The following is a 16,845-nucleotide window of genomic DNA, read 5'->3' as shown; positions in this document are numbered from 1 at the left end:
TTTCATGCCCTTATGACTGCTACAAGGTCCCTCTTTTACAATTACATTGGCTGATCAAAATGTGTTGTAGACAAAATAATGAAAAGGACTGTCTGGTAGCCTTAATAAATAGACAAAGATTTGTGGTTGTACAAGTCGTTCCATGTATAGATTTTTTTTTTACTACACTTGAGACTTGACTTGAAAACTTGTAACTCGACTTGGACTTGACTCAACTCTTGTGACTTGAGACTTGCTTGTGACTTGAATTATAGTGACTTGATCCCACCTCTGAAATTCTCCCACGTGGGGACATTTCCCACATCCCCATGAGGACAAAGGCTTTTTTAAGTCTTGGGCTTAGGTTTAGGGTTAGGGTTAGGGTTACGATTAGGGTTAGAATTAGGGTACGCATAAGAGGTTAGTGGTTAGGTTTAGTTTTAGGGTTATGATTAGGGTTAGAATTAGGGTATGCATAAGGGGTTAGTGGTTAGGTTTAGTTTTAGGGTTATGATTAGGGTTAGAATTAGAGTATGCATAAGGGTTTAGTGGTTAGGTTTAGGTTTAAGAATTAGGTGTAGGTTCAGGTTTAGGTTTTGGTTATGGGTTAAGGTTATGGTTAGGATTTGGTTAGGGGTTAGGTGAAGTGGGAATTTGAAAATAAATTCATTTTAGGTCCCCACAAGTATAGAAGAACATAACGTGTGTGTGGTTCACTAGTTACTTTAAACAATGCCACTTTAATAATGCTACTTTAAATAATGCCACTTTAATAATGTTTACATATCTTACATTACTCATGTCATATGCATATACTGCATTCTATACCATCTATTGCATCTTGCCTATGTCGCTCGGCCATCATTCATCCATATATTTATATGTACATATTATCATTCACGCCTTTAGATTTGTGCGTATTAGGTAGTTGTTGGGGAATTGTTAGATATTACTGCACTGTCGGAACTGGAAGCACAAGCATTTCGCTACACTCGCATTAACATCTGCTAACCATGTATATGTGACCAATAAAATGTGATTTGATTTGTGTGTGGGTGTGTGTACACCCAGTGTGGGTTGCGTGCTTACATGCTTGCGGGGGTTTTGCCTGGGAGACAGCTAACAAATGCTAATCTACCTTAAATCAAAACACACAGCTTTATATCAGATCCATCACCAATATAACTCCTCCACCAATCAGCTAACTAGGTCTGCAGCAGTAACCATGGCAATCAGAGGAGAGTTGGTTGAGTGTTCTCGGCTATGTGAAGGCTGGTAGGCTTGTAGGCTCGGCGGCGGCCTCAGCACGTATTGATCTCATACATTTATGCTGCTACATTTCTCCACTGTACACTTCATAAACGCTTCACTCTCCAGTTCTTCAGTTCACGCCGGTTCAGTGCCTCCCACTGCAACTCCGGGTGTTAAATATTAAACATTAAACAGTGTTTAATGGGGATTTGACTTTCAGTTGAGTTGATACACTGGATCCTATCAAAGTTCTGAGAAAGTCTCCCAGTATACGTTTCTTCATACTTGAACAGCATGTGTAAAAAGCTAAAGGATCCATACTGTTTCTTCTACAGTGTAAAGACAGACTACCAGAAGGCTATTGATATTATATACCTAAATCATATTATATACCCTAAGTGATATTATATACCCTAAGTGATATTATATGCCTAAGTGATATTATATACCCTAAGTGATATTATATACCCTAAGTGATATTATATGCCTAAGTGATATTATATACCCTAAGTGATATTATATACCCTAAGTGATATTATATACCCTAAGTGATATTATATGCCTAAGTGATATTATATACCCTAAGTGATATTATATACCTAAATTATATTATATACCCTAAGTGATATTACATACCCTAAGTGATATTATATACCCTAAGTGATATTATATACCCTAAGTGATATTATATGCCTAGGTGATATTATATACCCTAAGTGATATTATATACCTAAATTATATTATATACCCTAAGTGATATTATATACCCTAAGTGATATTATATACCCTAAGTGATATTATATGCCTAAGTGATATTATATACCCTAAGTGATATTATATACCCTAAGTGATATTATATGCCTAAGGGATATTATATACCCTAAGTGATATTATATACCTAGATTATATTTTATACCCTAAGTGATATTATGTACCCTAAGTGATATTATATACCCTAAGTGATATTATATGCCTAAGTGATATTATATACCCTAAGTGATATTATATGCCTAAGTGGGATAAGGATGTCCATATGTCTTTCTAATCTTTGTCTTTCTCTCCGTCTAATTTCTCTGTCCGTCTCTCCGTCTGTCTGTCTGTACATCTTTATGTCTGCCTGTCTTCCTGTAGGAGATCCAGTCTGGTGATCACCACCAAGCTCTACTGGGGTGGAAAGTAAGTAGCTGCCTCCTCAGACGATTGGAAAATCTCAATAGTATTCCCTTGACTCCTAGCATCTTTACACTTGCCTCCTTCACTTGCCTCTGACCTTCTCAACCAATGGGTTTTGAGAGGAGGCGAGGAGAAATTATGCTATAAATCATCAAGGAAATGCATTTGAGATTCTCCCATTCAGAGCATCATACCAATGAAAAAGTGTTGACTAATCTCTACCATTGTTTTACAAAAATAGTTATGGTTTCAGAGCTGAGTACTGTTGATCTGAGTTAGTCTCTTCCTCCTCATTGACATATCTGTACTGAAGCTGTCGTCATATGGACACTGTACTGTCTGAATTCTGTCTGAATTCTGTCTGAGTTCTGTCTGTGCTCAGTCTGAGTTCTGTCTGAATTCTGTCTGAGTTCTATCTGTGCTCAGTCTGGGTTCTGTCTGGGTTCTGTCTCAGGGTTTTTCCGAGTTCTGTCCGAGTTCTTTCTGGATTCTGTCTGGAAAATTGCAGCAACAACAGGGTGATTAGGATACGGCATGTGCACAATGAATTGGGTTGTTATCTGAGATTTGCACACATACTCAGGTCAAAAGTAGTGCAGGGCAATATATGGGGAATAATTTGAAACTCAGCCAGCTATATCTTTGAAGTATTATAGTGGTTCTGTGGTGACAGCCCTCTCCACTATGGACCAGATTAAAGGGAGAGATGGAGAGAGAGAGAGAGAGAGAGAGAGAGAGAGAGAGAGAGAGAGAGAGATGGAGAGAAAGGGGAGGGAGAGAGAAAAGGAGTGAGAGAGAAAAGCAAATGAGAGAGAGGGAGGGATGCAGAGAGAGAGAGAGAGAGAGACAGAGAGAGAGAGAGAGAGAGAGAGAGAGAGAAAGAAAGAGAGAGAGAGAGACAGAGAGAGAAAGAGAGAGAGAGAGACAGAGAGAGAAAGAGAGAGAGACAGAGAGACAGAGAGAGAGAGAGAGAGAGAGAGAGGTGTGGCGTTGTGGCCAGTCAGCCTGGTTCACACAGAGAGAGAGTAGTGTAGCGTGGGGGCCAGTCAGCCTGGTTCACTCAGAGAGAGAGAGTAGTCTCTCTCTCTCTCTCTCTCTCTCTCTCTGTCTCTGTCTCTTTCTCTGTCTCTCTCTCTGTCTCTCTCTCTGTCTCTCTCTCTCTGTCTCTCTCTGTGTGTGCGTGTGCAGAACAGGAAAAAAGGGGGAGAGAGGGAGGGGGTAAAGGGGAGAGAGGTGATTGGGGAACGATAGAGAGAAGAAAGATAGATAGGTAGATGATGGATAGGGGGAAGATGGTGTCATGACGTTGCCCTCTTTGGGTACAGAAAGCCCTATCAACCTCTCCCTGCCTCCTACACACAGGCTGCTGTGGTCAGAGAGAGGTCTTAAATCCCTGGAGGAGATGATCTCCTCATGGCCACAGTATAGAGACAGAGTGAATTTTCATAGAGAACAAAGGAATTTCTTCCACCTCACAGAACTTGAGGTCCGAACAACATTTATGTTCCGGAGATCCAGCTACGAACTGGTCCGTTTGAATGAATGTCACTCTGAACCATCCATTCTAACCACGACAGAGAGAGACCGAGAGAGAGGACGGACACTCTCCAACAGAAACTAACTTTTCAACAGAGATCCCAACGACACACTGAGCGTAAATATATATATATATTGATTGCAATTGTTCCCGAATGAGTGAGCGTTCATGTGCAAAGGATTAGCATTTCAATTGTTATAATTATCAACTGTGTAGTGACTTCTTAGTCGACCCCCACTTCCCCTTTTGTACACCAAGCCGCCATGCCGGTTTAGCCCACTAGGGAAACTCCGTTATCATTTCCTTGTAACTATAAACTGTTTGTTTATGCATTTCTGTGAATTACTGAGTTAGTAAATAAACTATTTAAGACAATTGATGTATGGATGACTCATAGTGAAGACTGGGTTCATGCAGATAACCAACAATTTACGACGTTTGGAATAAGACTAACGTGAGGTAAAGAATAATTAATTAATTCGAAGACTAATTGTTCAGATATAAAATATGGTTCACACTAGATATGAAATATCTGAAGAGTTATATTAGGAAAATTATAACTTTGGTGCCCTGACTTCCTAGTTAATTACAGTTACATGATTAATCAGTTTAATCGCGTTTAATCGCGTAATACTACAGAGAATCTTTGATAAAAACGAACATTCTTCATTTAATGATAGTAAAGACATGACAATGGTTATGGGGAAAGAGATGGGTAGATGATGGACAGGGGGAAGATGGTTATGGGGAAAGAGATGGGTAGATGATGGACAGGGGGAAGATGGTTATGGGGAAAGAGATGGGTAGATGATGGACAGGGGGAAGATGGTTATGGGGAAAGAGATGGGTAGATGATGGACAGGGGGAAAATGGTTATGGGGAAAGAGATGGGTAGATGATGACAGGGGGAAGATGGTTATGGGGGAAGGGATGGGTAGATGATGGACAGGGGGAAGATGGTTATGGGGGAAGGGATGGGTAGATGATGGACAGGGGGAAGATGGTTATGGGGAAAGAGATGGGTAGATGATGGACAGGGGGAAGATGGTTATGGGGAAAGAGATGGGTAGATGATGGACAGGGGGAAGATGGTTATGGGGGAAGGGATGGGTAGATGATGGACAGGGGGAAGATGGTTATGGGAAAGAGATGGGTAGATGATGGACAGGGGGAAGATGGTTATGGGGGAAGGGATGGGTAGATGATGGACAGGGGGAAGATGGTTATGGGGAAAGAGATGGGTAGATGATGGACAGGGGGAAGATGGTTATGGGGAAAGAGATGGGTAGATGATGGACAGGGGGAAGATGGTTATGGGGAAAGAGATGGGTAGATGATGGACAGGGGGAAGATGGTTATGGGGGAAGGGATGGGTAGATGATGGACAGGGGGAAGATGGTTATGGGGAAAGGGATGGGTAGATGATGGACAGGGGGAAGATGGTTATGGGGGAAGGGATGGGTAGATGATGGACAGGGGGAAGATGGTTATGGGAAAAGAGATGGGTAGATGATGGACAGGGGGAAGATGGTTATGGGGAAAGAGATGGGTAGATGATGGACAGGGGGAAGATGGTTATGGGGAAAGAGATGGGTAGATGATGGACAGGGGAAGATGGTTATGGGGAAAGGGATGGGTAGATGATGGACAGGGGAAGATGGTTATGGGGAAAGAGATGGGTAGATGATGTGATAACGGCACTGACAGTTTGTCATTGAATCAGACATCCACAATAGATTACACGGCATTGTATTTGCAACACTGACAGACAGAAGCAAAAATGTGTTTTGTCATTGCTGATGCTTCCCAGAGCACATTGTACAGATGTACAGTAGGATCTTAATTTGATCACCCTGTTGCAGGAGAACTTGCAGATTTGAGTTTTAAAAAAGCTTCTAAAGTTAGTAATTTACACTTTCAAATGTCATACTTAATGTTTCAACCGCAAATAAAAATCTGTTCATTATAATCCACATGACCGGTTTCTGCAGGATTATTTTCCTGGATTTGTGTCTCTTGTCTTTTCAGCAATTTGTAGGCATCTTGTTGGCTGGTGGGACCAGTTCATGGATCTAATCAGTTTCTCCTTGTGTGTATACTTGTCGGTGTGTTTATCACAGGAGGCTGGTGGCACATTCATTGGGGAGGACAGGCTCGTGGTAATGACTGGAGCGGAATGGCTGGAATGGTCTCAAATACATCACATGGTTTCCATGGTTTCCAGGTGTTTGATGCCATTCCATTTGCTCTGTTCTGGACATTATTATGAGCCGTCCTCCCCTCAGCAGCCTCCACTGATGTGTATATTCACTTCTATGTTATTTACCAGAGCCGAAACCGAGAGAGGACTCAACAGGAAGCACATCATTGAAGGTAAACTGTCTGATTTCCTCTCCTCCTCTTCCATCTGTCTCGTCCTTCACATAACTCCATGCCCCAGTTCACCTCTATATCCCCCCCCTTCCTCCTGTTCTCCCCCTCTCTTTCTACCACAGTTCCCTTGTGATTCATTTCCTCCAGTGCGCTCCGTTGATCTTGACCTCCTCTTTTGAAGTACCTGTATGTCGCTCAGGGTCGGATGTCTCTGGGAGATTGAGTTGGTTCAATTGTAAAGCCTTTGTTTGTTTTTGTTTGTTTGTGGAAGCAGTCTCTAATATGATAGACCATGGACATTAGCACTCAAGGTCAAATCAAAGTTTCTTTGTCACATGTGCCGAATACAACAGGTGTAGACCTTACAGTGAAATGTTTACTTACAAGCCCTAACCAACAGTGTAATTTTTAAGTACAAACTAGATATTAGGTGAACAATAGACAAGTAAAGAAATGACAGTAAAAATAACAGTAGTGAGGCTATATACAGGAGGTACCGGTACAGAGTCAATATGGAGGCTATATACAGGAGGTACCGGTACAGAGTCAATGTGGAGGCTATATACAGGAGGTACCGGTACAGAGTCAATGTGGAGGCTATATACAGGAGGTACCGGTACAGAGTCAATATGGAGGCTATATACAGGAGGTACCGGTACAGAGTCAATGTGGAGACAATATACAGGAGGTACCGGTACAGAGTCAATATGGAGGCTATATACAGGAGGTACCGGTACAGAGTCAATGTGGAGGCTATATACAGGAGGTACCGGTACAGAGTCAATGTGGAGGCTATATACAGGAGGTACCGGTACAGAGTCAATATGGAGGCTATATACAGGAGGTACCGGTACAGAGTCAATATGGAGGCTATATACAGGAGGTACCGGTACAGAGTCAATGTGGAGGCTATATACAGGAGGTACTGGTACAGAGTCAATGTGGAGGCTATATACAGGTGGTACTGGTACAGAGTCAATATGGAGGCTATATACAGGAGGTACTGGTACAGAGTCAATGTGGAGGCTATATACAGGTGGTACTGGTACAGAGTCAATATGGAGGCTATATACAGGAGGTACAAGTACAGAGTCAATGTGGAGGCTATATACAGGAGGTACCGGTACAGAGTCAATATGGAGGCTATATACAGGAGGTACCGGTACAGAGTCAATATGGAGGCTATATACAGGGGTACTGGTACAGAGTCAATGTGGAGGCTATATACAGGAGGTACCGGTACAGAGTCAATATGGAGGCTATATACAGGAGGTACCGGTACAGAGTCAATATGGAGGCTATATACAGGAGGTACCGGTACAGAGTCAATGTGGAGGCTATATACAGGAGGTACCGGTACAGAGTCAATATGGAGGCTATATACAGGAGGTACCGGTACAGAGTCAATATGGAGACTATATACAGGAGGTACCGGTACAGAGTCAATATGGAGGCTATATACAGGAGGTACCGGTACAGAGTCAATATGGAGGCTATATACAGGAGGTACCGGTACAGAGTCAATATGGAGGCTATATACAGGAGGTACCGGTACAGAGTCAATATGGAGGCTATATACAGGAGGTACCGGTACAGAGTCAATATGGAGGCTATATACAGGAGGTACCGGTACAGAGTCAATATGGAGGCTATATACAGGAGGTACCGGTACAGAGTCAATATGGAGGCTATATACAGGGGGTACCGGTACAGAATCAATATGGAGGCTATATACAGGAGGTACCGGTACAGAGTCAATATGGAGGCTATATACAGGGGTACCGGTACAGAGTCAATGTGGAGACTATATACAGGGGTACTGGTACAGAGTCAATGTGGAGGCTATATACAGGGGTACCGGTACAGAGTCAATGTGGAGGCTATATACAGGAGGTACTGGTACAGATTCAATGTGGAGGCTATATACAGGAGGTACCGGTACAGAGTCAATATGGAGGCTATATACAGGAGGTACCGGTACAGAGTCAATATGGAGGCTATATACAGGAGGTACCGGTACAGAGTCAATATGGAGGCTATATACAGGAGGTACCGGTACAGAGTCAATATGGAGGCTATATACAGGAGGGTACCGGTACAGAGTCAATATGGAGGCTATATACAGGAGTACCGGTACAGAGTCAATATGGAGGCTATATCAGGAGGTACCGGTACAGAGTCAATATGGAGGCTATATACAGGAGGTACCGGTACAGAGTCAATATGGAGGCTATATACAGGAGGTACCGGTACAGAGTCAATATGGAGGCTATATACAGGAGGTACCGGTACAGAGTCAATATGGAGGCTATATACAGGAGGGTACCCGGTACAGAGTCAATATGGAGGCTATATACAGGGGGTACCGGTACAGAGTCAATATGGAGGCTATATACAGGAGGTTACCGGTACAGAGTCAATATGGAGGCTATATACAGGAGGTACCGGTACAGAGTCAATATGGAGGCTATATACAGGAGGTACCGGTACAGAGTCAATATGGAGGCTATATACAGGAGGTTACCGGTACAGAGTCAATATGGAGGCTATATACAGGGGGTACCGGTACAGAGTCAATATGGAGGCTATATACAGGAGGTACCGGTACAGAGTCAATATGGAGGCTATATACAGGAGGTACCGGTACAGAATCAATATGGAGGCTATATACAGGAGGTACCGGTACAGAGTCAATATGGAGGCTATATACAGGGGTACCGGTACAGAGTCAATGTGGAGACTATATACAGGGGTACTGGTACAGAGTCAATGTGGAGGCTATATACAGGGGTACCGGTACAGAGTCAATGTGGAGGCTATATACAGGAGGTACTGGTACAGATTCAATGTGGAGGCTATATACAGGAGGTACCGGTACAGAGTCAATATGGAGGCTATATACAGGAGGTACCGGTACAGAGTCAATATGGAGGCTATATACAGGAGGTACCGGTACAGAGTCAATATGGAGGCTATATACAGGAGGTACCGGTACAGAGTCAATATGGAGGCTATATACAGGAGGTACCGGTACAGAGTCATATGGAGGCTATATACAGGAGGTACCGGTACAGAGTCAATATGGAGGCTATATACAGGAGGTACCGGTACAGAGTCAATATGGAGGCTATATACAGGAGGTACCGGTACAGAGTCAATATGGAGGCTATATACAGGAGGTACCGGTACAGAGTCAATATGGAGGCTATATACAGGAGGTACCGGTACAGAGTCAATATGGAGGCTATATACAGGAGGTACCGGTACAGAGTCAATATGGAGGCTATATACAGGAGGTACCGGTACAGAGTCAATATGGAGGCTATATACAGGAGGTACCGGTACAGAGTCAATATGGAGGCTATATACAGGGGGTACCGGTACAGAGTCAATATGGAGGCTATATACAGGAGGTACCGGTACAGAGTCAATATGGAGGCTATATACAGGAGGTACCGGTACAGAGTCAATATGGAGGCTATATACAGGAGGTACCGGTACAGAGTCAATATGGAGGCTATATACAGGGGTACTGGTACAGAGTCAATGTGGAGACTATATACAGGGGTACTGGTACAGAGTCAATGTGGAGGCTATATACAGGGGTACCGGTACAGAGTCAATGTGGAGGCTATATACAGGAGGTACTGGTACAGATTCAATGTGGAGGCTATATACAGGAGGTACCGGTACAGAGTCAATATGGAGGCTATATACAGGAGGTACCGGTACAGAGTCAATATGGAGGCTATATACAGGAGGTACCGGTACAGAGTCAATATGGAGGCTATATACAGGAGGTACCGGTACAGAGTCAATATGGAGGCTATATACAGGAGGTACCGGTACAGAGTCAATATGGAGGCTATATACAGGAGGTACCGGTACAGAGTCAATGTGGAGGCTATATACAGGGGGTACCGGTACAGAGTCAATATGGGGCTATATACAGGAGGTACCGGTACAGAGTCAATGTGGAGGCTATATACAGGGGGTACCAGTACAGAGTCAATGTGGAGGCTATATACAGGGGGTACTGGTACAGAGTCAATGTGGAGGCTATATACAGGAGGTACCGGTACAGAGTCAATATGGAGGCTATATACAGGAGGTACCGGTACAGAGTCAATGTGGAGGCTATATACAGGGGGTACCAGTACAGAGTCAATGTGGAGGCTATATACAGGAGGTACCGGTACAGAGTCAATATGGAGGCTATATACAGGAGGTACCGGTACAGAGTCAATATGGAGGCTATATACAGGAGGTACCGGTACAGAGTCAATATGGAGGCTATATACAGGAGGTACCGGTACAGAGTCAATATGGAGGCTATATACAGGTGGTACTGGTACAGAGTCAATGTGGAGGCTATATACAGGTGGTACTGGTACAGAGTCAATGTGGAGGCTATATAAAGGGGTACTGGTACAGAGTCAATGTGGAGGCTATATACAGGTGGTACCGGTACAGAGTCAATGTGGAGGCTATATACAGGGGGTACCGGTACAGAGTCAATATGGAGACTATATACAGGGGTACTGGTACAGAGTCAATGTGGAGACTATATACAGGGGTACTGGTACAGAGTCAATGTGGAGGCTATATACAGGGGTACCGGTACAGAGTCAATGTGGAGGCTATATACAGGAGGTACTGGTACAGATTCAATGTGGAGGCTATATACAGGTGGTACCGGTACAGATTCAATGTGGAGGCTATATACAGGAGGTACCGGTACAGAGTCAATGTGGAGGCTATATACAGGTGGTACCGGTACAGAGTCAATGTGGGGGCTATATACAGGGGGTACTGGTACAGAGTCAATGTGGAGGCTATGTACAGGTGGTACCGGTACAGAGTCAATGTGGAGGCTATATACAGGGGTACCGGTACAGAGTCAATATGGAGGCTATATACAGGGGGTACAAGTACAGAGTCAATGTGGAGGCTATATACAGGTGGTACCAGTACAGAGTCAATGTGGAGGCTATATACAGGTGGTACTGGTACAGAGTCAATGTGGAGGCTATGTACAGGTGGTACCGGTACAGAGTCAATGTGGAGGCTATATACAGGTGGTACCGGTACAGAGTCAATATGGAGGCTATATACAGGGGGTACAGGTACAGAGTCAATGTGGAGGCTATGTGCAGGTGGTACTGGTACAGAGTCAATGTGGAGGCACAATGCAAATAGTCTGGGTAGCCAATGTGCGGGGGCACCGGTTAGTCGGGCTAATTGATGTAATATGTACATGAATGTATCAAGGCACAAGGCGAGACCCAAATGCAGACACAGGAGGCAGATGGTTGTAGTTTAAGATATTTAATAAATCCAAAGGGAATAGACAAGAGAATGGTCATGGACAGGCAAAAGGTCAAAACCAGTTCAGAGTCCAGGAGGTACAGAGTGGCAGGCAGGCTCGTGGTCAAGGCAGGCAGAATCGTCAGGCAGACGGGTACAAAGTCCAGAAACAGGCAAGGGTCAAAACCAGGAGGACTAGAAAAGGGAGAATGCAAAAAGCAGGAGAATGGGAAAACCGCTTGTTGACTTGGAAACATACAAGATGAAACTGGAACATACAACATACAAAACTGGCACAGAGAGACAGGAAACAGGGATAAATACACTGGGAAAAACAAGCCACATCTGGAGGAGGTGGAGACAATCACAAGGGCAGGTGAAACAGATCAGGGCGTGGCAGAATGTATGGTGAAAGTGACTGAGATGATAAACAGAGAGTAGCAGCAGCGCAAAAGAGGGGTTGGCGGGGGCAAATAGTCCAGGTAGCCATTTGATTACTTGTTCAGGAGTCTTATGGCTTGGGGGTAAAAGATGTTGAGAAGCCTTTTGGTCCTAGACTTGGTGCTCCGGGAACCGCTTGCTATGCGGTAGTAGAGAGAACAGTCTATGACTGGGGTGGCTGGGGGTCTTTTACAATTTTTAAGGCCTTTCTCTGACACGCCTAGTGTAGAGGTCCTGGATGGCAGGAAGCTTGGCCCCAGTGATGTACTGGGCCGTACGCACTACCCTCTGTAGCGCCTTGCAGTCGGAGGCCGGGCAGTTGCCTTACCAGGCAGTGATGCAACCAGGATGCTCTCGATGTTGCAGTTATAGAACCTTTTGAGGATCTGAGGACCCATGCCAAATATTTTCAGTCTCCTGAGGGGGAATGGGTTTTGTTGTGCCTTCTTCACGACTGGCTTGGTGTGTTTAGACCATTCTAGTTGTTTGGTGATGTGGACACCAAGGAACTTGAAGCTCTCAACCTGCTCCACTACAGCCCCGTCGATGAGAATGGGGACGTGCTCGGTCCTCCTTTTCCTGTAGTCCACAATCATCTCCTTTGTCTTAATTACGTTGAGGGATAGGTTGTTATTCTGGCACCACCCGGCCAGGTCTCTGACCTCCTCCCTATAGGCTGTCTCATCGTTGTCAGTGATCAGACCTACCACTGTTGTGTCGTCTGCAAACTTAATGATGGTTTGGAGTCGTGCCTGGCCATGCAGTTGTGGGTGAACAAGGAGTACAGGAGGGGACTGAGCATGCACCCCTGAGGGGCTCCAGTGTTTAGGATCAGCGTGGCAGATGTGTTGCTACCTACCCTCACCACCTGTGGGCAGCCTGTCAGGAAGTCCAGGATCCTGTTGCAGAGGGAGGTGTTTAGTCCCAGGATCCTTAGCTTAGTGATGAGCTTTGAGGGCACTATGGTGTTGAACGCTGAGCTTTTGTCAATCAATGTCCATGTGGGAAAGAGCTGTGTGGAGTGCAATAGAGATTGCATCATCTGTGGGTCTGTTTGAGCTGTATGCAAATTGGAGCGGGTCTAGGGTTTCTGGGATAATGGTGTTAATGTGAGCCATTACCAGCCTTTCAAAGCACTTCATGGCTATGGAAGTGAGTGCTACGGGTCTGTAGTCATTTAGGCAGGTTACCTTGGTGCTCTTGGGCACAGGGACTATGGTGGTCTGCTTGAAGCATGTTGGTATTACAGACTCAATCAGGGACATGTTGAAAATGTCAGTGAAGACACCTGCCAGTTGGTCAGCACATGCCGGGAGCACACGTCCTGGTAATGCGTCTGGCCCAGTGGCTTTGTGAATGTTGACCTGTTTAAAGGTCTTACTCACGTAAGCTAAGGAGAGTGTGATCACACAGTCGTCCAGAACAGCTGATGCTCTCATGCATGCCTCGATGTTGCTTGCCTCGAAGCGAGCATAGAAGTGATTTAGCTCATCTGATAGGCTCGTGTCACTGGGCAGCTCACGGCTGTGCTTCCCTTTGTAGTCTGTAATAGTTTGCAGGCTCTGCCATATAAGACGAGCGTTGGAGCCGGTGTAGTACGATTCAATCTTAGTCCTGTATTGGCGCTTTGCCTGTTTGATGGTTCGTCTGTGGGCAAAGCAGGATTTATTATAAGCTTCCGGGTTAGAGTCCCACTCCTTGAAAGAGGCAGCTCTACCCTTTAGCTCAGTGCAAATGTTGCCTGTAATCTATGGCTTCTGGTTGGGTTATGTACGAACAGTCACTGTGGGGACGACGTCCTCGATGCACTTATTGATAAAGCCAGTGACTGATATGGTGTACTCCTCAATGTCATCAGAAGAATCCTGGAACATATTCCAGTCTGTGATAGCAAAACAGTCTTGTAGTTTAGCATCTGGCTTCATCTGACCACTTTTTTATAGACAGAGTCTCTGGTGCTTCCTGCTTTAATTTTTGCTTGTAAGCAGGAATCAGGAGAATAGAATTATGGTCAGATTTGCTAAATGGAGGGCGAGGGAGAGCTTTGTACGCGTCTCTGTGTGTGGAGTTAAGGTGATCTATAATTTCTTTCCCTCTGGTTGCACATTTAACATGCCGATAGAAATGAGGTAAAACTGATTTAAGTTTCCCTGCATTAAAGTCCCCGGCCACTCTGGGTGAGTGGTTTCCTGTTTGCTTATTTCCTTATACAGCTGACTCAGTGCGGTCTTAGTGCCAGAGTCCTTCTGTGGTGGTAAATAAACAGCCACGAAAAAAATATATTAAAACTCTCTTGGCAAATAGTGTGGTCTACAGCTTATCATGAGATACTCTGAGATACTCATGAGATACTACTTCAGGCGAGCAAAATCTGGAAGTCCCTCTGGACCCCTGTATCCATACCTTTGTGTCATGTTCTCTCCTGTTCTCTCCTGTTCTCTCCTGTTCTCTCCTCTCCTCTCCTGTTCTCTCCTCTCCTCTCCTCTCCTCTCCTCTCCTCTCCTCTCCTCTCCTCTCCTCTCCTCTCCTCTCCTCTCCTCTCCTCTCCTCTCCTCTCCTCTCCTCTCCTCTCCTCTCCTCTCCTCTCCTCTCCTCTCCTCTCCTATTTACCCTCTCAGTTCCTCTCCTCTCCTATTTTAGTATTTTTCTGGGATTAAACAAACTCACCCTGACACCCAGACTGTGTTTATACACACACTACCCCAATTCAATTCCCTGATCCAGCACAACAGCGTCCTGTCCACGGCACAGTGCCTGCACCTCTCCTGCAGTGACTCAGCACTCTCATATAGTATTAACATTCATGTCAGCTTCTAACTCTCCCCCCAAGGAAGAACAGAATAATATGTTTACTAAGGGAGGGAGAGAGAGAGAGAGAGAGAGAGAGAGAGAGAGAGAGAGAGAGAGAGAGAGAGAGAGAGAGAGAGAAAGAGAGAGAGAGAGAGAAAGAGAGAGAAAGAGAGAGAGACAGACAGACAGACAGACAGACAGACAGACAGACAGACAGACAGACAGACAGACAGACAGACAGACAAGGGCATTTTAGAATAGCATTGGTTGATGTGGTTGTTTGTTGGTGGTTTTACTGTATGTATTGATTGATTGACAGAGGATTGAATCCTAATTTTAAAAAGTATTTTTACATTTTTGTTTACTAATTGATGGAGTTCTTGACAAGAGTAGAGTGATTGACAGGCTCTGAGAGTGAGACAGTATTGTTGTCAAGTTTTTAAACAGGACATACTTGTTTTCCTCCTTTATCCACCAATAGGATGCTTTTTATTTATTCTCCTTCTATCCCCTCTCCAACCACCCACTTCCTCACCTGATCAGTGAGACGGAGAAAAGTGCAAGTCATGTGTGTGTGTGTGTGTGTGTGTGTCACTTCAGAGCCTTAAATGTTCTTGGTATTACCAGGCTGGAGATGACAGGACAGGGATTAAGATGTGTGGATGGTGACAGGGGAGAGAACGACTCCCTGGGATTAACTCTGAAGACTTTAACTAATCTCACACACACTTAGGTGTACACACACACAAATATATACACATAAATACACTCTTACGAACACACAGATGTACACACTTAGGGACACCTTAACCTCCTCCCTTTGTCTTTCCTGTCTTCCATCCTCTCCTCTCCGTCCTTTCATCTCGGTCTCCTCTCTTCCTCTCCTCTCCATCCTTTCATCTCGGTCCCCTCTCTTCCTCTCCTCTCCATCCTTTCAACTCGGTCTCCTCTCTTCCTCTCCTCCTCTCCATCCTTTCATCTCGGTCTCCTCTCTTCCTCTCCTCTCCATCCTTTCAACTCGGTCTCCTCTCTTCCTCTCCTCCTCTCCATCCTTTCATCTCGTTCTCCTCTTCCTCTCCTCTCCATCCTTTCATCTCGTTCTCCTCTCTTCCTCTCCTCCTCTCCATCCTTTCATCCCGGTCTCCTCTCTTCCTCTCCTCTCATCTTGGTCTCCTCTCTTCCTCTCCTCTCTCCATCCTCTCATCTCGGTCTCCTCTCTTCCTCTCCTCTCTCCATCCTCTCATCTCGGTCTCCTCTCTTCCTCTCCTCTCTCCATCCTCTCATCTCGGTCTCCTCTCTTCCTCTCCTCTCTCCATCCTCTCATCCCGGTCTCCTCTCTTCCTCTCCTCTCTCCATCCTCTCATCTCGGTCTCCTCTCTTCCTCTCCTCTCCATCCTTTCATCTCGGTCTCCTCTCTTCCTCTCCTCCTCTCCATCCTTTCATCTCGTTCTCCTCTCTTCCTCTCCTCTCCATCCTTTCATCTCGGTCTCCTCTCTTCCTCTCCATCCTCTCATCTCGGTCTCCTCTCTTCCTCTCCATCCTCTCATCTCGTTCTCCTCTCTTCCTCTCCTCCTCTCCATCCTTTCATCCCTGTCTCCTCTCCTCTGTCAGTGTTTATGAATGGAGCTGAGCTGACATACTGTTTCACAATACCTCATTCATATCTCCCCCTCATCCCTCTACCCCCTCATCCCTCTACCCCCTCATCCCTCGACCCCCTCATCCCTTTCTCCTCTCAGTATTCAAACAGAATCACGTTAAAAGGATAGAGACAGAGGGGGAAAGGCCTCTCACTTCTCTCACTTTATCTGACTGGATGATAGAGACAGAGGGGGAAAGGTCTCTCACTTCTCTCACTTTATCTGACTGGATGATAGAGACAGAAGGGGGAAAGGTCTCTCACTTCTCTCACTTTATCTGACTGGATGATAGAGACAGAGGGGGAAAGGTCTCTCACTTCTCTCACTTTATCTGACTGGATGATAGAGACAGAG

At 45.1% G+C, this 16,845-nt stretch overlaps 1 protein-coding gene across 1 annotated transcript in view; it reads left to right on the top strand.

Annotated features, from left to right (window-relative positions):
• Positions 1 to 16,845, top strand: part of kcnab1b (potassium voltage-gated channel subfamily A regulatory beta subunit 1b) — a 67,256-nt gene that overhangs the window by 31,765 nt on the left and 18,646 nt on the right. Inside the window, exons 6-7 of the mRNA XM_031810659.1 lie at positions 2,362 to 2,406; positions 6,270 to 6,313. Of these exons, the coding sequence (XP_031666519.1) occupies positions 2,362 to 2,406; positions 6,270 to 6,313 (89 nt within the window). The remainder of the gene's footprint in view (positions 1 to 2,361; positions 2,407 to 6,269; positions 6,314 to 16,845) is intronic.

This window comes from Oncorhynchus kisutch, linkage group LG30 (assembly GCF_002021735.2).
Source record: "Oncorhynchus kisutch isolate 150728-3 linkage group LG30, Okis_V2, whole genome shotgun sequence".
In the NCBI taxonomy this organism is placed as follows: domain Eukaryota; kingdom Metazoa; phylum Chordata; class Actinopteri; order Salmoniformes; family Salmonidae; genus Oncorhynchus; species Oncorhynchus kisutch.
Note: the sequence above shows the minus strand (reverse complement) of the source record. Positions and strands in the feature narration are given on the sequence as shown.